General features: G+C 41.1%; 1 protein-coding gene and 1 long non-coding RNA gene across 3 annotated transcripts; one reads left to right on the forward strand and one right to left on the reverse strand.

The window, feature by feature from the left end:
* Nucleotides 1-172: 172 nt before the first annotated feature.
* On the forward strand, nt 173-15,946 carry TMEM19 (transmembrane protein 19). Of its 2 annotated transcripts, XM_065862686.2 has the most exons (7): nt 173-536; nt 801-951; nt 8,125-8,238; nt 9,314-9,451; nt 9,779-10,033; nt 11,089-11,298; nt 14,160-15,946. In XM_065862686.2, the coding sequence occupies exons 1-7, from the start codon at nt 480-482 to the stop codon at nt 14,321-14,323; spliced, it is 1,089 nt and encodes a 362-aa protein (XP_065718758.1). In that variant the 5' UTR covers nt 173-479; the 3' UTR covers nt 14,324-15,946. The 2 variants fall into 2 exon arrangements, with proteins under 2 accessions (XP_065718758.1, XP_065718757.1); XM_065862685.2 differs by lacking the exon at nt 173-536 and having other exon boundaries at nt 543-951.
* On the reverse strand, nt 12,034-27,019 carry LOC139825636 (uncharacterized). The gene is made up of 4 exons (XR_011735832.1): nt 26,971-27,019; nt 25,878-25,951; nt 22,677-22,783; nt 12,034-12,317 (listed from the first exon to the last, which is right to left on the reverse strand). It is a non-coding gene; the product is annotated as an uncharacterized lncRNA (long non-coding RNA).
* Nucleotides 27,020-27,049: the final 30 nt, after the last annotated feature.

Below are 27,049 nucleotides of genomic sequence, written 5' to 3' on the forward strand. Positions count from 1 at the left end.
CCCGAGCTCTGTACCGGGGCTGTGGAGGGCGATGCGCTTGCACGCCCACCTGTCAGCCCGGCCGGCCCTGCGGCGGGCGGCCTGCGGGGACAGGCCGGGTAAGAGGGCTGGGGGCGCAGGGCCCTGTCTGCCAGGGAGACCGGGTGTCTCCTTTCAGCGGCAGCGGAGCAGCCGCAGAGGCAGAGGACGGGGGACCACGCGCTGTGGCGGCGGACTGCTGCCGGGAAGGCGACAGCGCCTGGCGGAGGGACCCGTGCCAGGACCAGAAGGGGAAGAGTCTCCGCTGAGGGGAAAAATGCGCGGGCAGCGAAAGGGACGGGCTACAGGAGCGTCGCTGGGGAGGGGAGGGCAGGGCACAGCACAGCGCAGATGCGGCCGCAGTGAGACCAAGTCCGGCCCAGAGCACGCTGCGGGCCGCTACCTCTCTTCCCCTCCCGCCAGCAGAGCTGCAGGCCGCAGCAGGCGACGGCTTGGCGAGCATGCGCGGAGCGGCGGCGGGGCGGGATGGTGCCGGCGCTGGTGGGACGGTGGAGCAGGTCGGTGTCGGAGCCCGACGGTGCAAGGGGTGGGAGGCAGGGCAGGCCGGCTCCGAGCGGGCCGGGGGTGGCCGCAGCTGCCTCCCCATGAGCGCCTTGTTCCGGCCTCGCAGCGCCCCGAGGTGCCGGGGACGAGAGACGGCCGCGGAAGCGCTGCGGACCGGGCTGGGCCGCGGCTCGGGCCGGGCGGGAGGAAGAGAAGGAGACGGAGGAGGAGGAGGTAGCGGTGTCGGTGATGCGCTGCGCGTTGTGCTTCCCCGCCAGGTGTTGTCCCTCTGGCTTCCTGTGTTCTATGAGCCGGAGGATTTCTTCAGAGACTACCTCAAGATGATGGCAAATATTGTCGTTCTGAACTTGATCATTTGTATTTCTCTGGCTTTCTGGATCGTGTCCATAACTGCAAGTACGTACTACGGTGAGTCCAAAGGCCGGGGCTGGGGAGAGGTGAGCTGCTCATTGCCTTCCAGCCACGGTGAGCTGGAGATAGAGAACTGGAAGAGGGGTGTACATAGCGCCTACCAACCTCAGAAGAGCTGGAAACCTGACAGCAGCTGAGAATGGTTTAGAAGGTGTTAACAGCTACTGTGCCCTTCTGTGCAGCTCTGCCCAGCAATGCCGTTGAATTTAAAATGTTCTTATCCTTTGTGATTTATCTCCCTAAAAGAAAGCAAATAAGATAAAATGAAAAAGAGCGAGCTGTTAGAGGTCTTCCTCTATTAGGGAAAATAGTGACAGCATGGAGATGTGCACTGGCCTTCAAAACAGTTTTAGGAATGCACATGCAAGCTCTGAACAGAGCATGTGGGAATTCCCTGGTCAAGGTAGAGAGAAATACATGCGTAGAGTCTCTGGCATGAGTGTACGTAGTCAGCTGTGTTTTGTTCAGGCAAGTCAGGCTGTGGGTTAGTTGTGTGTAGTTGCAGGGACACTAGTACTTTCTGTGGTCTGGCATTTCAGATCTAGAACTGTTTTTACAGCAATGTGCACAAGTGGCAGTACTGCCTTCAGCATCAGTTCAAGCCTACAAGCATTTAACCACTTTCCCAGGACAGGTAAAGACCTGTCCTTAAGACCTGAGCCAGCTTCATGTAGGAAGAGCTCTGGCATCATTGCAGTGTTGCTTGAAGTGCCTGGGGATGCATTATGAACACATCCAAGTGCCTAGTGTTACCTTGGATCTAGAATAAATAGTGTAAGCTGACTTTTGCAGTGGGAATTGGATACCTCTGATCAGTGTTTTTCAGTGCTTTAAATTTTATTAGACTTGATACATCATTACACCTGTGTTATCTGGACACTACTAATTTGGTTTGCGGTGAGGTGCCAGACATGTAGAAGGTATGCATAAGCAGGCTTCACAAACAGGTTTTGTTAGTGTCATTTAGAGCTAGCCAGGTTGGATTTAAACACACTTTCATTTGTGCTTGTCTGCTCTCTATAGGTATAGCTCTCTGAGTTTTGCCTCTAATTAGGGTATTCTGGTCCTTGCTTTAGAATGATTTAGAATTGACAGTGTAGAGTGGAGAGGCCCGATACGAGGTCAATCAGGATAGGGACTGAGACAAAGGAGGAGATTGCAGACAAATCCTCCGTTTTTGTGGAAAATTACTATGGAACAAGAAGGACATACAACTTTTGTTTGTTTGCCTGAGACTGCGGACAGACCTTGGCTTGAGAAGGTGAATGAAGCATATAATAGGAGTGGGTTTAATAAAGTGGAAGAGAGAACTTAAATAATTTTAGTCTGTAAAAGCAAGGAAATTCAGTCCTTGACCATAAATATAAAAATACAACAAACATGCCTTTGTGAATTTATAGTTGATAGGTCATAGTAATGCTTAAGCACCAAACAGTGACCAAAATTTTGATAAAATGGAAGTATTAAAGAATCCATAATAAACAACAGTGTGTTCTTAGTCTTAACTACTTATATTTAGTAGTAATTGACTTCTGATACTTCTTTTTTTTACACCCCCAAGAGAATAAAAAAATGTCAGTTTAAAAATGACCTTAAAAAGATGAAAATTCTGTTTGTGGTTAGAAATACCACACTACAGCCCAGGAGATCTCCTCATAAATGGCTGGTGGTCCTTTCCAGTTTTTGAGTCAACCCTTGGCTACAAAACTCACCTGCACACCATTTACAGCAGTGGGGCTTTTCAGTACACAGAAAAGAAGTTTTCATTTTGCGAATCTTTGTGCTTGCAATGGCAAGTGTTTTACTGTGAAATATGTTTGTCCTACTTTGCATCAGGGAGCCTGGATATCTGCAAAGCTTTAGGTACTGCTGACACAAAGGTCTTGTTGGAAACTGGCATGTTTAGCTTTCCAGCAAGAGAAGCTGCTGTGCTTGTGTGAAATCTTTCTTCTGTGAGATAAAGACCCACTTTAATGTCAGACTTGTGGTGTCTTACATTTGTATAGCAGGTGTGATAAATAACTTCTCATGATTTGGGGGTTTTTATTAGCTCAAAAGCTACCTTAATGATGAACTTTAAATTTTAAAAGCTTTTGGGTCTTTTAAACAAAAACTATCACTTGAAATCTTGCTGAGATGATCATCAGCTGAAACTGTATTTTTGGAAGTCATACATCAAGTTTCAATGGATTGAAAGGGCTGATGTTTCAGAAAGTGGTCACACCACTTTCACATGGTCAACTGGCTTTGTTGTTTTTCTGGTAGTGAAATTTTGTCAGAGTAAGTAGTGTAGCTCAGGATATAATCAATAGCTTTCTCCTCTCTCTGATTGCAGAGATGGAAGACACTTAAACTGTAGTATTAAAGAACAGTTTCTTCTCAGACTTTTAAATTCCGGTATTCTTTAAGATGTACTTTTGGCATCTTTTGCGATGAAATTTGTGTCTTCCAATTTAAAGTCAAAATGAGGTAATAGAATATAAAGGTTGTAAGAATCTTATTGTTAAGGCAGTAATTTATCAAGTCAGGTAATAGCATACCTTTTAACTGGACAAAAACAACTCCTTTAGTAACTTCTTTTGTTTTAGTAAATGTTCTGGAATTTTAGAAGGACACAAATATGTTCAGGACAATGTTGATAAATCGTCTCCTTAGAATGAAGTTGCTGTGGACACTAGTGCTTCATGGAATGGTGTGGAATTTTGACAGCTGAGTGACTTATTGTTTTCCTGTTCTGCAAGCTTGTTTGAATCCAGATCATAGTGACTTGAATGACTAAGCAAAGCGAATAAACTGGAAACTCAGGAAAAAGCTTTTTAGAAGGCACTGTAGATATTCTGATGAGGAAATATCTTGATTTTTTTTTGTTTGTAGAAGTAAATCTTTTGTAGTTTTGAAAAACCAGCATTTTTTTGTTTGGGAGTAGTTCAAATGGTCTATCTTGGCAGTTTAAGAATTATCAGTGAAGGATATAATGAAAAGCAATCTTTTTCTCTAAAAAGTTTTGGGTTTGACTAATTTCCAGTTAAATACTTCAAAACATTCTAAGTTGGGTTGATTTTCTGTGTAACAAGGAGGATAACAGATAAGCCATTTTTGCATAGATGTTAATACTAGACCTGAAATGACTTATTTCTCTTTAGTTCCCAAAAAGCAGTATGCTTTCCAAATACAGAAGCTTTGATTATGTAGAATTGGTTTTATATGACAGCAAGAAATTGATAGATTTAAACCATGCAGTGTATTGCAGTTGTTAACTTTGTGAGAAAATGAATAAGCTACAATCAAATATTTGAATAACTGTAACACAGGAAGCTCAGTTTTATTAAAATATGCTAACTAGTAAACAAAATGTAGAGGAAGATCAGAGATATCTTGTTAATTTTGCCACCCCCAAATTCACATATACTGTTCACTTAGGAAATACATAAAGCTAAAATCTATAGTCATGTGAAAACACAAGGCAAGACTTGAGTTTTGGCAATTTTGTTGTAGCTGCTGTCAGAGAACAAAAATCAGTGGAAAGGATTCCCCTACTATGTGGGGCACAGGAACTCATAGAAACAGAAGCGTGTCTCCTAGCTTAAACAGGTCTTCAGTCTATGCTGAATATACCATGCCACAAAGACAGTAATTTCTCAGGCAGACATGTTGTGCAAGTGAGAAGAAATAATCTTGTCACTGAATCTGGTTGCACTTGTTCTAGATAAAGTTGAGAAAAAATAACAGGGAAGACAGTGCAAGGTAGAAGTGGAAAACAATTAGTCTAGAGAATCCTCAGAGAATTAAAGGTTTCTGAGAGTAAATGTGTATTACAAGACATGAAATCATTGGATGCAGCTTGCTTTTCATAGAATTGTGGACTATAATAGTTTGGGTTGGAAGAGACTTTAAAGATCATCTAGTTCCAACCTCCCTCCTATGTGCAGGGACACCTTCCACTAGACCAGGTTGCTGAGAGCCCCATTCAGCCTGGCCTTGAATGCTTCCAGGGATGGGGCATCCACAGATTCTCTGGGCAACCTGTTCCAGTGCCTCACAGCCCTCATGGTGAAGAGTATCTTTCTTGTATCTAATCTAAATCTACTTTCTTTCAGTTACCACTAGTCCTATCACTATGTGTCCTTGTAAAAGTCCCTTTCCAGCTGTCTTGTAGGTCCCTTTTAGGTACTGGAAGGCTGCTATAAGGTCTCCCCAGAGCCTTCTCCAGGCTGAACAGCCCCAGTGTCTCAGCCTGTCTGCACAGGAGAGGTGCTCCAGCCCTTTGATCGTCCTTGTGGCCTCCTCTGGACTCACTCTAGCAGGTCCATGTCCCTCTTATGTTGGAGGCCCCAGAGCTGGATGCAGCGCTGCAGGTGGGGTCTCACCAGAGCAGATGGGCAGGATCACCTCCCTTGACCTGCTGGTCACAATCGTTTTGATCCAGCCTGGGATATAAGTCTCTGGAGTGCTCCAAACCAAAGAGTGTAGTTAGCTGTCTTATAGTGCTGCCAGGTTGGGAAGAGACTGTACATGCGTGCATGTGCAGTGGAGAGAGACTACACAAAACGAAGAATAAGAAGTCTGATGTGATTCTCAGCTAGGCGAGATTTTCTGTAGAAATAGACAGGACAAGGTAAACTGCATTAGGTAATTTCAGGCTTGCTTGTGGATAAATATTCAGGTGGAAACCAGACTATATAACACCTGACTTGTATGTCAGGTAGCTGCTTTTCCTTAAATATAAGATTTATGGTGTGTATTGTTCTTTGTTTAAAATTATGATTCAAGGAGTGAAATGGCTTGCTGAAGTAAGCTCAGTTTTTAAGTGTTCCTAGTTTCCTATGAATGTTTCTAGGACTACACCTTTTGGTGAAAAAATTCAGTATTAATAGTCATAAGAACATCCACTGTAAAGGTAATGGATATGTTGTCAGGTCCTGAGGAATGTAAATTCTGCTTGTTGAGGAGTTATGCTCCTATGGTGGAGAGAGATCCCTTTTTCCATGGATAAAGGGATCAGATAGTAATTCAAGAGGAACAGAGCAACAGGGCAAATATATATGTTTTATACCAGAGCTGTCTATAATTCATGTACTGCGTGGCTGAACAGGTCAGTAGCTTGGTTTGGTAGAGTCAGGTAATCAGGGGAGGAGAGTTACATCATCCAGTGCACTTAATATATTCACATCTCTTTTGGAAATCAGATGCCTTTCACTCTGTCAAAAATCAATAGACTGATAGAAGTTGTAAAATCCTGGTGTCTCTTTGCTATGAGTACTGCATGTACTTGCAGTCATCCCATTTTAAAATGCCCATAGCAGAATTAGAAAGGAACAGTGAAGACAGCAAGGATGATCAGAGCAGGTCACAGCATCCATTTGAAGAGGACTTAAATAGGTAAAAATATTTCACCATAAAAAGGGGAGGTCTATATAGGTCACGAATGGCAGGAAGAATGTGAATAGGAAATCACTATTCAGTCATAAAAATCTAGCAGTTGTCCGATGAAACTTGGGGCAGCAGGATCTTTGTTGTTCAGTTTTTTGAAAGACCTTTTCCAGTGTGTCTAAAACTAAAATTGAGTTCTGTGGGTGGCTGTGGAGATGAAAATTGTAACTGTTTTTAAAAATAGATTGGACAAATACATGGGGCATTTTAGAAAAGCCAACAAAAAAGTTCCCAATAAAGCAGGGAAGATCTGTCTGTAGCTGTTCCTTATACTCCTTCCTTGCACATGTGCAGCTCGCCACTGCCAGGTGGGATTCTGAGTTGGGCATGTGTTTGGCTTGAGCCAGTTTGGAAGTTCTCGTATTTTCAACCAAGTGTAGTGTGGAAACAACCAGAACATACTGGATACCAACAAAAGAGGAATATTTCTTTTTTAAAACTGTAAAGGAAGGCCAAGCATCTAAATTTCCTTTCTTGTATCAGTGTAAATTATCAGTGATACTGTGATTAAACTGATGATTTGTTCACAGACCAGCCGACAGACAGGATCAGTGTACGAAATAAATGTGCATATGAACTGCAAGACTTCCTGCTAGTTTTATTAGATGACATCAAGCACCACTGTAGCTCAACTAAGCACTTAAATATATTACAGAATATACAAGTTTTCCAAACTAGAGTAAAAAGGATATGGTAGTAATGTTAAAGGTTTAGAAATATAGCCATAAGCTAACTTACATGCTTGCTGGTGTCTTCTCTCCATATAGACATGAAACTATTTCTAATGTATTCTGTCAGACAAGGATCAGCAGTCTTTCTGTTAGCATAGTGTAAAATTCTAATTGGTGGCATAGACAAGTAAGTGACAACATTAGGCACATCCTAGAAATAATTCAGAATACACAGATCATGAAAAATGTAGCCTGGTTTTCACAGTCAAAATATACCAAGCTAAAAAATTACTTTTCCTAAAAACACTGGTATTTGGAAAGTCTTGAAAAACAAGGTAAAGCTTCCAATATGTTGTTACAATTTTCCTTCCATTACAATGCTAAAAAGCGTTAGTGACCATAGACAGTGGTGTTCATTCTCTTTATTGCTGCCATATTTTCCGATACTTCATGAAAGAATCATAATAATTATTAAAAAAATCAAATTATTTGTTGTAGTTACCAGATAATCAGTCATAACATGATCTACCAGGGAAGCTGTTGCACTAATTTATTTACTTAAAGTTGCTTTGCCACCTCTGTACATGTTTTGTTAACTGAAATTTTAGTTTGAATCTTATTCAGGTATGAAACTGAATTGTACATAGCCCACTGTGGATGTATGGGCTGGGGTTTTTTCCCAAAATCTGAACTATCTTTTATATCCAAATCAGGTTTCAGCTGCTTTTAACATTTTGAATATTAATCTTTGAAGTTTATAAATCACTTTTAGAATGGAAAATATCACAATGTTTATTTCTTGACACATTTGCTATTTCTTTGTAATTAATTTTAGTTCATTTAATGTATTTTCTTTATTCTTTGAAAGGCTGAATAGAAAAATTTAGTAGATAATTGCAGATATTTTGGTCTTCCATTCATAAGAATATATTTATTCGAAAGGGTAAAACGTTTAATCTGTATTAAGATCAGATTTTAAATATATACTAGAAGATAATTGCTTTTAAGATATAAAGGCATTAAAAAGACTGATAAGGATCACCTGTAACCATTTTATTTGATTTATCAGGTACTTCACAACCCGTTTCTCCATGGCGCTTGCTTTTTTCAGTCTTGGTTCCACTAGTGATTGCTACACAGGGTTTTAAGAAGAAGAGTCTAGATCACAGTGGTGCACTGGGAGGTATGTTTTTTTCTGAGACTATTCATTTAATAAACTAAGGTCCTTTTTATGGTACGTAATATTATTTTAAGACTTTCCTGCCTCGTTCTATTGTAGTAAAAGTATAAGTGGAAGCATATATACCTTGAATTAATAGATTTTTTGTTCTCATGCCTGAGTCAAGTTAATTTTTGCTGCTGTTTGTAATTAATTTGATTAATATTGTCAATAGATTTATATAAATCTATAAGAACATTTTAAACTTCAGAACAGCATGCAGTTAAATCGCATGTTTTTGTTTAGCATGTAGGTGGATTCACAGAGACGTAATTAAGTGGTAGAGTTAGTTGTAAAGAAATACCATAAAACTGAGCCATGTCAGCAGCCTACCTGCCCAGTAGCAGACCAGTAAAGATAACACGGTTCTCCTTTCTGTAATATGTGCAGCTTCAGGCATTTTTTTGCCTCCCCAAAATAAGAAGAAAATTAAATTTGTGCAAGTCACTATTTCAACAGAGTTTTTCTTGACCACATGAGAAAAACTCCAACATAGTGTACACAGTCTTTGTTGGAATCTGATGCAAGATTTCCACATGAGGAAACTTACCCTTGTCTGAATTGATGGTCAATGGAAAGAAATGGGACCTCAAATCCTTTTCTTCTATGTCACCCATTTTGCAAATCTTGTAAAAATTGTAAATCATATTCTTCAGGTAGGGCACTTAAATTTCAATTAGATATCCTTTGGCTTTTTTTTTTTTTTTTGCTTAGTCTTCTATTTTTGCAGAGTATTACTGGTTTGTGGCAGGAGAAGGGCTTAAAAATCACAGACTTTAGCAGCAGCAGCAGTAAAATTAGCAATTTAACAATAAAATTTAAGAGAAAATTATAAAGGTAACTGATTTTTTTTTCAATCAAGATGTCACTGGAATTCTCATACAGGTACTAGGTGCTTCAGTAATTCTTTTATTGCCTGGTTGTCTTAGGTTTAGCATGAAGACACTCTTCATATTCAAGAGATTCAAAATACTTAACTACTTTGCAAAGCAGACATTGTTATATGAAGGAACTTCATATGCTTTTTTTTTCTTCATAGGATTGGTAGTTGGATTTATCCTTACAGTTGCAAATTACAGTTTCTTCACTTCTTTGCTTGTATTTTTTGTTACTTCTTCAAAACTTACTAAATGGAAAAAAGATATAAAGAAGCAAATAGATTCAGAATACAAAGAAGGTAAGCAATAACTTTTTAATTCTTTCAGATCCCTTGTGGAGAACAAAAGCTGCATGTTCCTCTTGCTTTCAAAGGGTCAGATGAGATACAACATCCAGAGTAGGGAACACTCTTGTCATGTCTCCCCCTCACCCTTATCCCTATGAACTTTAGCAAGAGGCTTTACTTTTGCTTCTGTTCTATTGAATAAATTGCTATCTAGTTTCAGATTTGAAAGTGTCTTTTGAAATTTAGCTTTATATTTGTGTATTTTCCTTTTGTCTCATGCTGTTGCCTGTCAAATTGTTTTGCTTGAAAATACTAAAATTTAGTTCTTTGTCATTTCAGGTGGACAGAGGAACTGGGTGCAAGTAATCTCTAATGGTGGTGTTCCTACTGAGCTGGCTCTCTTATATATGATAGAAAATGGACCTGGTGAAATTCCAATAGACTTTTCAAAGGAGTACACGGCATCGTGGATGTGCTTATCCCTTTTGGGAGCTTTGGCGTGCTCTGCTGGTGACACATGGGCTTCAGAGATTGGTAGTGTTATGAGTAAAAGCAAGCCAAGGTTGATAACAACCTGGAAAAAGGTTCCAGTAGGTGAGGTGTTACCTGTTCTGCAGGTTCTTGTCTTAATGTTTTGCTGATCTGTTTTGAATTACTCATCCAACGTGAGAAGCTAAAAATAATCCCAGAAAAACATCAGAAATCTGGGATTCAAAAATACTAGCATTTTGAAATGGAATTTACTCAGTTGTGTTCCTGGTGCATCTTGTTGGTGAAATGCACCAATGTAGCATCCAGGGAGCTAAAATCTTCCATAGTGAGTGCTGTCACTTGTCATCTCTGGTACTGTTTAAAGTGTTTATATTGTCAATAATATAAAGAATACAAGTTATCATCTGAAGTTTTCAGACATTAAGATTTTAATCAGTAGAAGAATATACATATGTTCAATACAGACACTACAGAAAATTCACTTCTTAACCAAATCTCTCATTTCCTTTACTATCTTACCAAGGGTGGGTAAAGCGAACCTTCAATCTGTGGAACCTTGTCTGCACAGTGGATGATACTGCTACCTTAAAGCAGCATGTCTTTTTTGAGTTTTGCTGACATCTGAGTTTTAGGTCTTGTGGGATAGGATTTAAATGCATGGGCATTTTTTTTCTATACATATTCTTTAGATTTTTAGTCAGTGAGTTGTCAAACATCTTCCTTTCTATGGATTTTGTCACTTTCTAAAAATTTGCTCGTGAAATGTATCTTGATGTACTTTTTTTCTGAAAGGGCATTATTTTAAATAACATGCATATCTGAAGCTTTATCTTTTTAAAGCAAATATATTTTTCTCCCCTCCGTCCCCTCCACACCAAACACAAATAACGAGTGACATTTCGAGGTGCGCTGCCTGGGTGTCTAGGTAACTCGCCTTAGAGAAATGAAAAGTAATAGTAATAGGCTGTAATAGTACAGCTTCAGCTTCTCAGCAGCATAATGGGAATTGTAAATAAAAGCTGTAGTAACAGAGCCTTGTGGATAGAAGAGGATCTTCCGATCACTATAAACAGTTTTAATTTCATATAAAATGATTGAGCAAATATAAGTCTTTAAGAAAAAAAAAAGTAAAATCAGCTTGGTTTTGTTTGTTTTAGGTACTAATGGAGCAATTACGTTAGTGGGCCTGGTCTCAAGTTTGCTTGGGGGCATGGCTGTAGGTATAGCCTACTTCATAACACAGCTCATTTTCGTGACTGATCTGGAAATATCTGCTCCACAATGGCCCGTTATTGTGTTTGGTGCAGCAGCTGGCTTACTGGGATCGATTGTTGATTCATATTTGGGAGCTACAATGCAATACAGCGGTAAGATTCTGCTCTTTATTTTTTTTTTTCCCCATTCTCCTAATGGAACCTAAAAATGGACTTGAATTTCAAGAAGGGTTGAGGACGTGACTTTTAAATGGAAAAATACAGAATTAGCAACACAAAGATCAAGCGGAGCCAAAGTGATGGACGTGATAATGAAAACAAGAGCGAGGGCAGTTGGTCCTTTTCCATATTTTGATTTGTTTATCTTATGTTACTGTCTTACTGATGACTGAAAGACACCAGAGATCTCCAACATGTTACCTTGGAAAAAGCAATTGCTGCCCTCTCCTTTTCTATATATCTAATTATGGTAACATCTTATAAGAGAAAATGTCAGCTTAATTTTATCCATTTACTCAGATTAAGTTTTAACTGTGGAAGCTCCATTTCTAACTCTGAAGACTTAACAATAGTCTCAGCTTTAAGAATTAAATAAAAAGAGCTCCAGGAAAGTGTGCACAGTACTTTATGTTCTGTTTTTTTCACTACTTAATAGAATACTGTTTCCTATAAATTAAACTTAGCACAAACTACCTGTGACTTAATAAATAAATGAATACAATCATGTCCATTTTTTAAAAAAGATTGTTGGCTGGCTGCTTCTAAACAATTTTATTATTTATTTACTTGTTGTCTTTAAAGATCATTGTCTGCTAATAAACACTACAGACAACCTTTAGGCTAAACTGTAAACTTACCCTATATTTAAAAATTGCTTAAGGACCATAACTGACACTATTCTGTTTAACAGCTGGTTTAGAGAGAGAACTCGAGTTTTCACGTGATGTTGTCAGTACACTTACTTGTTGGAAGTCAAGGTTTCAATGTGCAGATGAACTGCCTGAAAGGTAGAAGTCCTTTACAGCTACCATCACAGTGAAAACTGCAAACTGTTGTTGATGCTGTAGGTTTGGCTTTCCAGCAGTTTTTACGTACTATTCCTTATAGTTCCAGGCAAGTCCAAAATATAATGGAGTGTTTAACCATTTGAGGAATTTTTAGAAACAATATTTCTGTAGAAAAAAAGGAAACACTTACGCACTCAGAAAATGTTTCATTCTCCTAATGAGGGAGATGCATTAAGAGAATGTGGTAAACCTCACTAATGCATGCCTGCATTTATCAGCATCTATTTCTTCACTTCAGGTATTTTTCCATGCTCAGCAACTTACCTTGCTGGCTGCAGCAGGGCCAAGTATTCAAGTTCCACAATTTCTTTTACAATTTCATAAGCACTGCTGAAGTATGTATACTATATACACATATCTGCTATGGTATATGTATGCTGTGATATAGATGAATTAGTGCTGCTCGTTTGGGGCACACTGTTAGGTTTTGTGTCCCTCCTTACTTGAACCCACTTTTCCAATCCACTCCATGTGGTCTCATAAGAAATACTCCAATCTCCCTGCAGCGTATTGAAAACCAATAAATATGGCAGCAGCAATAAAGAATTGTCTTTTTTTGTAAACGTTATGCTACCACTGCTAATCCCTTCTACCAGTGCTTTTTCCAATTGGTAATGTTCCCAGATTGGGTTTGTGTAATAGTCTGTGGTACCTGCTATTTCTAAGAGAAGGTCCTTCCCTGCCCACATATTTATTAAGTAAAACTTTGTCTGAATAGCTGCACAGAATTAGGTTAAAATTTCCCTGTGTTATCAGTCTGAAGATTCTGTATTCTATTCTGTAAATAACAAAGCTAATGGAAGAACTTGCTGTTACTTTCCCACTTCTTTATTCTCTGAATCTATGCTTTATGTGCATATGTGTATATGCTTATAAAAATTTATTCTTAGTTTTTCTCTTAAGAAACTTAGGATTTTCTGAATCATGGCAAGTGTTAAGAGTTAAACTATCAAACTTTGAAGTTTGATTTTTCGGTAGCTCTTTTGCATTATGCAAAGCTAGGTTTAAATGTATGATTCAAAGATAACACTAATACTAGCTATATACCTGTCAAGCAGGTTTGTGGTGTGGGGTTTTGTTTGAGTTGTGTCTGAAGTGCTGAAAATTTTTTGTAATAAAGCAGCAGCTCAAAGTGAAATTTCCATGTTGTAGGTATTAGCAGATATTCAAATTTACAGAGAAAAAATAATGTTAATATAAAATGTACTGATTTGTTTTGGAACCTTTCTTCATGTCAACATTAAATGCGTGCATATGCATGTAGCATTATTCTTCGCCATAGTGTGAGTTGGCATTAAAATCAAGTGTTCTAAAATTCTATTATTTCATCAGCATATAAAATAATGCAGCTGGACAAAACATGGGATAATGGTGTTGTGTGCAGTAATACCTAATGATACACAGTGCTAAAGTATCAATAATAAAGAGGTAGAGCAATAAATGGCTTATGCACTAGGACAAAAATCCAGCTGCTGGTAGTATAAAACTGCTGTGTAAACAGAAGTAATAAATTCAGCCTCTGTGAGGAGCTTGTTTTCAGTCAGATCAAGTAATTATGTTATTTCCATAATTTTCTTTTGAAAACAAAAAGATCTTGACAGGAAATACATGTTCCTAATCAGTTGTTTCTGTTCTGTTCAAAATAGTGTCCTTTCCTTGAATGGCTCTCAGAATAGCTTTTTTCTCTTTTGGCTTAGCTTGTTTTGTTCCTTTCTTTGCTATCAAACTACATAAAGAGAGAGGCAGGCCTGATGGAAGTGTAACTTTTCAAAAGAAGTATCCCATTCTTTGAAGCTATCAGATTAAACTAACTGTGATTGAGTTTGGTCTGTTTGAGGTTTAACATCATAATGGTAAATGGAATTTAGGAAGTTCCCTACACTTAATTGCTAAGTTTCTTTTGAGCTTGGTTGGCTTTGTAAAAATGAAGTCTTTGTCTTTTCCCAGGTTTCGACGAGAATATTGGCATGGTTGTCAACCACCAAACGGAAGACTCCAAGCACATATCTGGAAAACCCATATTAGACAACAACGCAGTAAATCTTTTTTCTTCTATAATCGTAGCTTTGGTACTTCCGTGTACGGCGTTGTATTTCTGGCCCAGGCGTTGAAGTGGTTTAAGGTTTTCTGCATGTGATTCATTTATGTTCTGTCTTACTCAAAGACTCCAAAGAGTTGTCTTCAAACTCTCTTGAAGAGACGAATGTGGAACTTTCAGAGAGCCAAAGGACTTTCCATCTCAACTTAATAAGGCTGTAAGCTTCATACAGTGGTTGGCATCTCTCAGGGCAAGGAGGGGGTTTTGTCAGTATGCTCTTGTTGCTCTTTTAAATGGACATAGATCATCGCCAAGTGAGGTGGAGCACTTCATTTATCCTCATGGAGTGAAAGGGTTGGCGTCTGTGTTCTCTCCAGTCCCCAGCATCTGGAAGGGCAAGAGGCTGGAAATAGAAGTCTCATCTACATCCATCAGTGTAATGGTGCATTGTGGCTGCTGTCCAAGCCAGATGCAAAGTATACTGCCACTTTCTGTAGACAGTGGTAACATGGGTGAAATAGGTGAATTCTGGTATTTCCCGTAATGTACGGTACATAGGGTTGCATGGAAATATTTTGGGGAAAGAGGGAGAGAAGGGAGAAGCCTTGTTGCCTATTCGGTATCCTGATAGAATCTCCACTTCCTTGAGAACAGGGTTGGCAAAAGTGATGCCACTACATAATGTTTGAAAAAAAAAAAAGACTAAATTTAAAATAAAAACTCAGTAATTTTTCCAGTAAGAATAATAAATTTGGCTGTGCTTTTTCGACTTATTTATTTCCAGGGTAATCATATTTATGAAGATTGTCAATACTGTGGTACTTACTAAATTATCTAAAATTAGAGATTATAGTTGTGAATTCACGTTCATCTCTTTAGAAACAGACTATTTTTTCTGTAGGCATGGAATTGTTCCATCATGTTTAGTGTTCTGACCAAACTATACTCCTTGATTCTTTCTCAGCAATGGAGGTGTTTCCCATCTTGTTCAGGGTAGTTATCCAGAGATGATGGCCTCAGCCAAAGAAGCTACAGAGGTTATCCTCGCAGCGAATGGGAAAATCTCACTTATAAACCATTTCAAAATGGGAATTTAACTTCTTGTGCTCAGGCTCTTATGTTAGGTGATTCCATCTTCCATCATTAATTTATGAAAGAGCTGAAAGTAGTTCAGCCAGCACAGATTGTATTTAAACTTTAGAGATACCCTTATAGTAACCTGTCACTGTCAACAGGTAGGGCCCATACTGTTCACTTACAAAATTATTTTTATCTTTAGAGGTGAGTATTTTGTATTAAGCTTCTGATTTTTTGACAGATGTCTTGTTTGTGTTGCCTGTCTTAATTCACTTGTATTGTGTGTTATGTCATCTTTTATGAGAATATTAAAAAATTTAAGTACCTTCCATGTTGAGTTTACTCTCTTAAAATCTAGTCTATATAAATCTGGAATTTATCACTGGAACTAGTTCACTCTATTATCCAGTTATACAGATGAGATTTTAAACTAGTAAAAGCTTTCTGAAAAGAACAAAAGAACAAATTGTGCAGCTGCTGTATGTCTGTTCCTATGGAAAGGCGCAAAATTATAAAAGTAATATATCCATTTAAACTGTACCAATAAGCACTTGAGATTTTTATATGTTGTTTGGATTTATGCTGCTTCTAAATAAACACTGTACTAGTTGTCTTTTAAGATGTTACTAATATTGTTTTGATTTCTAGAATTAAGAAAGAGACAACTTTTGTAAGATATTTTTTTAAATTCATAGCAGTATGAAATGCCTTGATCTTTTATCATATGAATGAATGTGACCTGAATGAACTCCTGCAAGTCAGAATTTTTTATCTGTCATGTCTTAGTGATGACACTGAACTGCTTTTGAAATTCCCACTCATAAATCTCCAGGGTTTAGAAAGACCTAAATATTCTTGAACTCTAAAAAGGACAGCATTAATGCTGAAGGGGATATACCAGCTTTCTTGGGTATTAAGGACTAGATGATGTTGAGAAGACTGTTTTCTGCCAATGAAGGGCTGAAACATCTCAAAATACTGTTGGTGTTTTACAGATCCTGATTTTGGCACTGCATAAATGTGGGAATAGATAGATATTCCCATTAAAATCTGTTAGGAATTAACATCTTGGATTTGTAAGTAGAATTTGTTTCCCCTAACAGTGCTTTACTCCCCACTCAGCCTTTTTAAAAATTTCATTATCCAGCATCTTGAGTCAGCTGATCGGAGCCAGCGCAGCGAGAGCCAGAGCCGGCGAGGTTCAGTCGACTACGAGGTTTAGCCGAGATTAGAAAGCCCCGAGGGAAACGTACAGGGACAGCGTGACTCCCGGCGGTCCTCATCCCCCCGAAGCCCCGGTAGCCATTGCGAGAGAGCGGCTGACGTGGCGGGGGGCGTTCCCACGGTGACGGCGACCACACCTCCTCCCCTTGCCTTGAAAAAACCTTCGGGAGGGCAGCAACTAGGCTGCCCACCAGGTGCAGAGAGGAGCAACTAGCTAGCGCAGCGGGTGTGGCTGCTAGCGCAGCGGGGTGCAGAGAGCACTTGTTGTTTGTCATTCCCACCGACTTATTGCCAGCGTCCCAGACCGCTGATGACCATGGTCGCCTCCAGAAGGAGAGCATGTCTCAAAAAGACTGTGGCAACGCAGACTGAAGTTCTGTCCCAAACGGTGGCTGTTCAGGTCTCCGGCTGCAAGGAGTGCCAGAGCCTGCTGCTGCCGGAGGAGGGAGGCCAGCACTCTACTTGTGTGAGGTGTGAGCAGGTGCAAGATCTGCTCGACATGGTTGTGAAGCTTAAGGAGGAGGTTGAGACGCTGAGGTCCATCAGGGAGTGCGAAAGGGAGATCGACTGGTGGAGTAACACCCTTACGTGCCGGTCAGAAAGGCCCCAGGGAGGTACCCCCGAAAAGGAGATGGACCTCCTGCCCTCCCGGACAGAGGCGGAGGTCCTGAGACAGCCCCACCCTTGTCGCTGTCGGGCAGAGGTAAATGACCTAAAAGAAGATGAGGGTTGGAAGCTTATTCCAGTTCGGCATCACAGGCAGCCCCCCTCCCTGCCTGATTTGCCTCCCCAGGTGCCCCTCCATAATAGGTTTGAGGCCCTGGATCTTGAAGAAGAGGTAGGTGAGGAGGTGGTGCCAAGCCTGCCTACAAGATCACATAGGAAGAGGCGGTTGACTACACAACTGAAGACTACCTCTGATAAGAAAGATAGAAGGGTGATTGTAATAGGAAATTCCGTTCTGAAAGGAACAGAGGGCCCAATATGCAGGGTTGACCCTCATCTTAGGGAAGTCTGTAGTCTACCTGGAGCCCGGATCAAGGATATTGCTAGAGAGCTCCCCAGACTGGTGCACCCGACAGACTACTACCCGCTGCTGGTCTTCCAGACAGATGGGGAGGAAGTTGCTTCCCATAGTCTGAGGGGAAAGAAGAATGACTTCAAGGTCTTGGGAAGGATGGTGAAAGATTCAGGGCCTCAAGTGATCTTCTCTTCACTCCTTCCCTCTTCAAGTGACGATGTGGGGTGGAATGGGAAAATTCAATCTCTAAATGGTTGGCTCCAAGACTGGTGCTACAGGCAGGGCTTTGGTTTTTTTGATAATGGCTGGTTTTATAAGACTCCAGTCTGGACAGTGTTATGCAGGAAAGGCTTGTCTCGCAGAGGCAAAAGGATGCTGGGGCAGGAATTAGCTGGGCTCATTTGGAGAGCTTTAAACTAGGCTCGAAGGGGGATGGGGTTGTAGTTGGGCTTGCCCCAGTGGGGCAGCATTCTAAAACAGATGAGGACCGGGTGGCCTCCTGTGCCCCTAGGGAGAAATTGGTGTGCTCTGCTCGCTCCCTGAAATGCCTGTGCACCAATGCGCGCAGCATGGGGAATAAGCAGGAGGAGTTATAATCCTATGTTCGGTCGGGAGATTATGATCTGGTGGCAATTACAGAAACGTGGTGGGACAGTTCACATGACTGGAATGTGGTCATGGATGGCTATGCCCTTTTCAGGAAAGACAGGCCAGCCAGGCGTGGTGGTGGAGTTGCTCTCTATGTGAGAGAGCAACTGCAATGTACTAAATTCTGCCCAGGAGCGGATGAGGAACGAGTTGAGAGTGTATGGGTCAGGATCAAGGGGCAGGCTGGCAGGGGTGATACTGTTGTAGGTGTCTATTACAGGCCACCAGATCAGACTGAGGAAGTTGATGAGGCCTTCTATGCGCAGCTGAGAGTGGCCTCACAGTCACAGGCCCTGGTTGTTGTGGGTGATTTTAACTTCCCTGATGTTTGCTGGAAGGACCATTCAGCCAGCCAGCCACAGTCCAGGAGGTTCCTCCAGTGCATTGATGATAACTTCCTCATGCAGATGGTGGAGGAGCCGACTAGGAGAGGTGCACTGCTGGATCTCATCCTCACTAACAAAGAGGGTCTGGTCGAAGCAGTAAAGGTTGAGGGCTGCCTGGGTTGCAGTGACCACGAGATGGAGGAGTTCAGCATCTCGTGTGGCAGGAACAGAATAGCAAGTAGAATTGCAACCCTGGACTTTGGCAGGGCTAATTTCGGCCTTTTCAAGCAATTGCTGGGGGAAATCCCATGGGCAAGACTGCTTGAAGGAAAAGGGGCCCAAGAGAGCTGGATTGCATTCAGAGATTGCTTCTTCCATGCTCAGGATCAGAGCATCCCCACACGTAGGAAGTCGAGGAAGGGAGCCAGAAGGCCTGCGTGGTTGAATAGGGATCTGTTGGGTATGCTCAAGCAGAAGAGGCGAGTTTACAGGTCATGGAAGCAGGGACTGGCCACTTGGGAGGAATATAAGGCTGCTGTTAGAGGATGCAGGAAGGCAGCTACGGTAGCCAAGGCCTCCTTAGAATTACAGCTGGCGAGAGGGGTCAAGGACAGCAAGAAGAACTTTTTCAAATACATAGCAGATAAAACTAATACCAGAGGCAATGTAGGCCCACTGATGAATGAGGTGGGTGCGCTGGTGGCAGAAGACACAGAGAAGGCAGAATTGCTGAATGCCTTCTTTGTCTCTGTCTACTCCGCTGGAGGCTGTCCTGGGGAACCCTGTACCCCTGAGACCCCGGATGAAGCCAGGTTAATGGAGGAGTTTGCTTTAGTCGATGAGGACTGGGTTAGGGAACAATTAAGTAGTCTGGACGTCCATAAATCCATGGGTCCAGGTGGGATGCATCCGCGGGTGCTGAGGGAGCTGGCTGAAGTCATTGCTAGATCGCTATCCATCATTTTTGCCAAGTCTTGGGAAACGGGAGAGGTGCCCGAGGATTGGAGGAAAGCAAATGTCACTCCAGTCTTTAAAAAGGGCAGGAAGGAGGACCCGGGTAATTATAGACCGGTCAGCCTCACCTCTGTCCCTGGGAAAGTAATGGAACAGCTTATCCTTGGTGTCATCTCAAGGCACATCAGGGATAAGAGGGTCATTAGGGGCAGTCAGCATGGCTTTACCAAGGGTAAGTCATGCTTGACCAACCTCATAGCCTTTTATGAGAATGTAACAAGGTGGATGGATGATGGCAGAGCGGTGGATGTGGTCTACTTTGACTTCAGTAAAGCCTTTGACACAGTCCCTCACAGCATCCTCACAGCTAAATTGAGGAGGTGTGGTCTAGACAATAGAGTAGTGAGGTGGGTTGCAAACTGGCTTAAAGAGAGAAGCCAGAGAGTGGTGGTCAATGGTGCGGAGTCCAGTTGGAGGCCAGTATCTAGTGGAGTGCCTCAGGGGTCAGTACTGGGGCCAGTATTATTCAATATATTCATTAATGATTTAGACGAGGGAATTGAGTGTACTATCGGCAAGTTTGCTGATGACACTAAGCTGGGAGGAGTGGCTGACACGCCAGAAGGCTGTGCTGCCATCCAGCGGGACCTGGACAGGCTGGAGAGTTGGGCGGGGGATAACCTGATGGAATTTAACAAGGGAAAGTGTAGAGTCCTGCATCTGGGCAGGAACAATCCCAAGTTCCAGTATAGGTTGGGGCATGACCTATTAGAGAGCAGTGTAGGGGAAACGGACCTGGGGGTCCTGGTGGACAGCAGGATGACCATGAGCCAGCACTGTGCCCTTGTGGCCAGGAAGGCTAATGGCATCCTTGGGTGTATTACAAGGGGGGTGGTCAGTAGATCGGGAGAGGTCCTCCTTCCCCTCTACTCCGCCCTGGTGAGACCCCATCTGGAATATTGTGTCCAGTTCTGGGCCCCTCAGTTCAAGAAGGACAGGGAACTGCTGGAGAGGGTCCAGCGTAGGGCAACAAAGATGATTAAGGGAGTGGAGCATCTCCCTTATGAAGAAAGGCTGGGGGAGCTGGGGCTCTTTAGTTTGGAGAAGAGGAGACTGAGGGGTGACCTTATTAATGTTTATAAATATATAAAGGGTGAGTGCCACGAGGATGGAGTCAGGCTCTTCTCAGTGGCAAACAATGATAGGACAAGGGGCAATGGGATCAAGCTGGAACACAAGAGGTTCCACTTAAATTTGAGAAAGAACTTCTTCTCAGTGAGGGTGACAGAGCACTGGAACAGGCTGCCCAGGGAGGTTGTGGAGTCTCCTTCCCTGGAGACATTCAAAGCCCGCCTGGACACCTTCCTGTGCGACCTCACCTAGGTGTTCCTGCTCCAGCAGGGGGATTGGACTAGATGATCTTTTGAGGTCCCTTCCAATCCCAAACATACTGTGATACTGTGATCTTAAATTGCAGTAAGTAACTCTTCTTCAAGGTGAAGTTAACCTAGTTTACAGGAAGTTTATTAACTGAAAGCTTTGTAGCTACATTATATTCTCCACCTTTGGCTTTTGTCATAACTGGATAATAAGTCTCAATTTAAATATTGCTTCTGTTGGGGGGCGGGGTGCATCTCTCACAATTATGGGCCTGTTGTAATGCGTAAATTGGGGCAGGTACATGAATTGATTCAGACTATGTGGATCCCTGCAGTGCTCTCAAGCCTGCAGCCACCTTCAGTAAATATTAATGCAAGTTCCAAATGAAGATTAAATATGGGAATGTGGGAGTAAAACTCTCAGGCAAATGGCAACTTGTACTTGGATACTCCCAAATCTATAAAACCTGAGTCCAAGTAAAGAAATCTCACTGGGAGAGCATTTACTCCGTAGCTTTTCTACAACTTTCATCCCCCAGGAGAAAATGGGTCAATTTTAATATCTTGGTACTTCAACCATGACTAAATCATAGAATCATAGGACAGCCTGGGCTTGAAGCGAATTCAAAAGATCATTTGATCCAACCTTTTGCAGGACAGGAAGCCTAGATTAGACTGTCTAGCACCCTGTCCAGTTACATCTTGAAAACCTCCAGTGATGGGGACTCCACCATATCCCTAAATGTCAGTTTTCCTTGAAACACGGTAAGATGGATTAACAGGAAAGCAGAAGACCATGGTTATACAAGTTCTGGCTGGGAAACCAGCCATGTAACTGACCGTATGAAGTAGTAGTGTCATACGTGTTATCACTTTGAAAATATCTTTAGAATAAACATACCCTCCCTTAGCAGACCTTCTAGCAGGATTGTTTGCTCTGTGCTGCTCTGGATGCTGTCATCTTAGAGCTGGGGCAAGCACTGGTTCCTAATCAGTGGTAGATGAAAAGACTGGGTTGAGCTGAACTGTGGCGGAACCGGCTTGACCCATGTTGAGGGAAGAGGTTTTGGAAAGGGGAATCCCACCAATCCAGAAACAATTGCCCATTTTTGAGGACCTGTCTGGCTGGACTTGCAGAGCCACTTGTGAAGCCCTATGTAACTTGTTCGTGCCTGTCTTTCCTGGTGGCTGCTTTTTTTGTGGCTTTGTTCATGCAAGCGTAAAGCAGAATTAAACACTGCAATGTGATCACCACCCAAATTGGTCTTGGAGGTGGAAACCCACGTCACTATCAGGGATGACCGGAGTTTACAAAAAGTATTAATGCGTTCTGCAGGTAGAGGGTATGTCAGTGGAAAGCAAGAAAGCAGTAATAAAAGTCTTCAGGTGCTCATTTGTTAATATCCTCTAATAGTAACTAGTTTTGAAAGGACTTTGCAACTGCAGCCGTAGTTGCAAAACTGAGAAGGTAGAAGGACATCATATAAAATCAGGTCAGCCCTAAGAAATGACATTGTGCATGTAACGCAGAAGTAAACACCTGTGCACAAACTTCTTGGTACAGAGGCCAAGCTCAGCACCCCAAACTTGTGGCTCTGCAAACTGTGGATAATAAAATGTTTTTAATTCTCTCTTTCAATTAACCCAGCTAGAGCCTTCATACAACCTATTGGGTTCTCAACATGTTTGTTTGAATAAATGCATCAATCAACCTCTACCCTTAAAACCCAGCACAGCTATACATCTAAAAAAAGCATTAAATCCCCCCATGAAACAGCCCACATCACCACTACTTACTATTATTTGGCTGGTATCAATCTTGGAGGAAACAGCAGTGACTGTGCTCTGTTGTTTCTTGCTGAAGATGTCCTGCCGCAGTGCCTTCTGCAGAGTTAAGCGTAGTACTAGAAAAGCAATGACTTTAGTCATCCCGGTTTCTTTGTCACCACTACTCGTTATCCTGATATTTCGTTATTCCATTGGTTGACTACCTAAGTCCTGAAACCATTCCACTGTCGAAAGCTGCTGCAATCAAATGCTCTTCCAAAGCAACTGTAGTTTCAGTCTGCGTTCAGACTGCCAAGTGCCTCTGGTTATGCTGCTCCCAATATATATGCATCATCTTGTTGCATTAAGTGCCTCCTTCTAATATAATTTAAAATGAAAAAGTGAAAGGAGATGGTTCCTGATGCATTGGGATAAGAAGCATGAGTGTAATTCACTTCTGGATATCTGGAAGCCCTGTGTCCATTGGTAGGTGCCATAAGAAAATGAAGAAACGGGTGTCAGTATCTGACATTGCACTTAGTGATGTCTGTCCAAGAGGCTCTATAGTTGACAACCTGTGCAAAGCTATGCCAGAAAATTTAAAAAAAAAGACAAAAAATTGAAGCATAATTTAATTTATTGTACTTTAGAGTTTGAAGTGAAAGGAACAAAAATATTCTCACACTGGGTTGCTTAAAGATTTTTAATACACCACTTACATTCCGACAGATTTGGTTAGGAGTGGATTAACATACAATTCACTTGGGTTCAGAACTCACCTGAAATAAGAATGTAATCTAGATGTTGAGCTTAGATGGCTTTCCTCTTGTTACCTCTAGTGAAGCCAGTGTTTAACTATATGTTTTTGGTTTTCCACAATGGTAAACTGGCAATCTGCCTTTACTTATTCTTCCATGTGAGCAACTGTATTCATTCTTAAGGTATAACAAAGCCAAGAGGACAGAAGCAAGGATAAATCCATGTGTAGTTTTGAAAATACTTTGCCCAGTTTTTTCTTGTAAGAGTTTTTGCACTAGGATGCAAGCTCTAGCTTGATTACAACGTGCTGAAGTACATTAACTTATATTCTTAAATCGTACATAGGCAAACTGTTCTCCTGCCTCCCGCCCTCTGTGCAGGAACACAGGCCTTGCATCATGCCCAGCTTAAGTGAGCTTCTCAGAGCATTTTAGGAGAAAAAAATTCCAAATTCACAAAATACACAAGGGTTTAATTCAAATGTTCTCCAACCCCTGTCTAGTGACTTTTGCCACAAATTTCTTCTTTGTTAGAAAATTTCAGTATTTTCATAGTCAATGAGTTAAATTTTACTCCTGATATTTGGCACATTTAAAGTGAAAGAGATGTTGTATCCTTGATTTTTTACCTGAATTCTTGGCTATGTTTTCACTGTGACAGGGCAGTGTTGTTACCCTCTTATTTTCTTGAGAGTATTGAGAATACTGTTCATATCAAAAAAAGTAAACCTTCCATGTACCCACTTAATACTTATGCTAAAAACTAAATTACTGGTGGTACCAAACCATTATCTGCCACAGGAGAAAAGCGAGTGCTTAGGAATTTCCTAAGTGGTCAAACTGAGAAGGAGAAATGGACTAATGCAACAGCTTGTGTGATGTTAAGGAATGCAAATCAACAAATCATTTAATGGCAATCTGAATTCCAGCGGGCACGTGTTTATGCATTTGAGCATTGTCCTGAAGAATGAGAGGTGTTAACATTTAACCGCTGCTGACATTTGTACATAGTGTAACAGCAAAATTCTACTAGATTTAATAAGCACTGCTATGATAACTACTTTTCGACACCTCTGATTTTCAAAAATCAAAACTGTCAAGAGTGTTCTCTTGAGATCTAGCCATTTGCTGAACTTAAAATCCAACTTTTTAAAAAGCTTTTTTTAATAATGATTTGGTTTATATGCAAGTGGTAGAACATTTTAGATCAGTGTTTTTCTTCACACTGTTACCAGGAGAAAATGTTTAGGTTACGCATACTTTTTGTCCAAGAAGCAAACATAAAAAAATGTAAGGTGAAAAGCTTTTTTTTTTTAATTTAAAAGGAGTTAAAGTTATTGAAAATTACTGTTAAATCTCACTTAAATTCCCTTAACTGATGTCTGTGTACACTTGCATACAGCAGCTCTGCTTTGGTACTTAAGCTAGAAGGCAAAAGAAAAAGGATTGTGATAGTGATGTGATCAGTCTATGCCTGTGTTGTCACAGAACACCTGCATGTATGGCATTTTGGGGCTGTTGTCCCTAGTTCTTTGCAATTGTAATAATTTAAGTATTATTTTAATTATTAAATATCCTCTCCTGGTTGTTTTGTTTTTTTTTTTTTTTCCCTGCCATTATCTGAGGAATTCAGTTTTCTTCATTCCAGTTTCCTTTATCTCTTTCTCTGTTCTACCGCTCCAGCTCCCAGGCTGGAGTCCACAGCTCCTCTCTGATCCTCATGCATTAGAGTAACCATGGAACAGTGGCTCTTTTCACAGCAGCAGATACAAAGTTAGTGTTTACTCTTCAGTGCATGGCACAGAGCTGATCTGTTTTGTGCAATTATTTTTTCTTTGCTAGTGCAAATAGTCATATAAAAATACTGTTTGATGTCCTCTAGGGCCTATAATTTCTCTCTTCCCATCCAGGTTTAGGGAAAAGTAAAATGTAAACCAACAAAAGCTGACAGCTAGGGTTGAAAGCTGCAGAAAGCTGAGCTCCACTTCTGTACTAGGATGCAGAGGAGTGATAAGGTGCAAGAGTTAAAAGCAAAGTGACACCTTTAGATTTGAAGGCAAGCCTAAAAAAATATCAGCTCAGCATCTTCCCTCAGAATTGAAGCATCAGTCCTGTGTGAGACCATATCAGGACACAACAGGGACACATCCACACCAGGATTATTTTACATTTCTACCAAAGAGCACCCAGAATAGGCTGCTTCCATTGTATTTCAGATAGGAAAGCTGAAAAGCAGGAAAGTAAATTAGCTTCGTCAAACCATCTGCACTTTTATTGTTCTGTTTTCGGTAAAAAACGGTTTGCTTAGTAACTTTTGTAAAGACTCCTTGTAATGAGAGCACTTTTTATTTCTACTATGCCAGAGCAGTCTTAATTTGAAGTGTCACAGCCCGATCGAAGATTTCGGCAGGGCTATTTTCCTGTGCCCTGTCTTCAGCACAGGGTTTGTACAAATCTTTGCACAATTGATTACCTTGTTGTAGTTTTGCCAAGGTTGGTGGCATCAGACACTCCAGTGCAGCTCAAGTTCATCAGCATCTGACCCTGCTAAACAGAGAACAAAGAGATACTGGTCAGCACAATGTGCAAGCACACAATTTTATGCACAAGAGTATTTCCATCGAAGCATTAGTAATCGATGGCCATGCTAGAGTTGTTTAAAGTTAAGCAGACTCTGAACAGCCTCACTGAACTGCAGTCAGCATGCTCCTCTGCATTCACCGCTAACCGGTGGACCCTGGTCATGCAAATAAAGCTCATTAAGTGCATGCACAGCCGCAGGATTGAGTTAATCGGTTTTATATTTGATAAATTATGCTTAATCTTCAAACATAAAGTAACTAATTAAAAATTATTACATTATTACTGCCATCAGTTCAGATTGTCCCTACCCTGGTGCTTATTTTCAGCCCCAGAAAAAACAGTCTTCAGTAGTCTTCAAAGGAGGTTTTAAAGAAATCAATATGGGTAGGCTATTTAAAATTGCTGCACCCAGAAACCAGGTGAAGTAAAAATCTTTTAAGTTGTATAGTACTAAAGCAATCCAGGCTGAAAACAAACTGAAAATTCTCCAGGTGAAAGGGTCATTTAGAGAGTAGCTATAGTTACTCAGACAGAAAGCTGAAACCAGTATTATTTGCCTAAAAGATAAGGTCTATTTCAGATGAGAATTAGTCAGAGAGAAGTCATAATTAAATTAGACAGAAGGTGAGGCTAGTTAACGGCAACAATATGTTTTGGCTTGATGGTCTGTGAACTTTGCGAACTGACCACTTACACAAGCCTAGAAATGTATCTGAATAAGCAGTGACTCTCAAAACTGTGTGCCTAATTTGTGAGTGAAAACATTCTCATCAATATTGGTGGGAGTTATTGGTGCATAACGTAGCCATTTAACCACACACTAATCACATGGCAGACAATGACATTATGATGCAATTACAGAGTCTTATAGAAAGTCTCACCAACTAATTGAACAACAAAGGTTATCAATATTTCAGTTTTATATCCCACTGAAAACACTGGCACCCCCAGACACCAGAAAGTGCTTTTTTGTGTTATCTTACTTTAGCAAGAGATCTGTCCTCTCTGCAGCGTTGCTTCCTGAAGCCCAGGGATTTGGCGGATTTGGCCAGCACTGGGAGA

This window comes from Patagioenas fasciata, chromosome 1, assembly GCF_037038585.1.
Source record: "Patagioenas fasciata isolate bPatFas1 chromosome 1, bPatFas1.hap1, whole genome shotgun sequence".
NCBI classification, from domain to species: Eukaryota; Metazoa; Chordata; class Aves; order Columbiformes; family Columbidae; genus Patagioenas; species Patagioenas fasciata.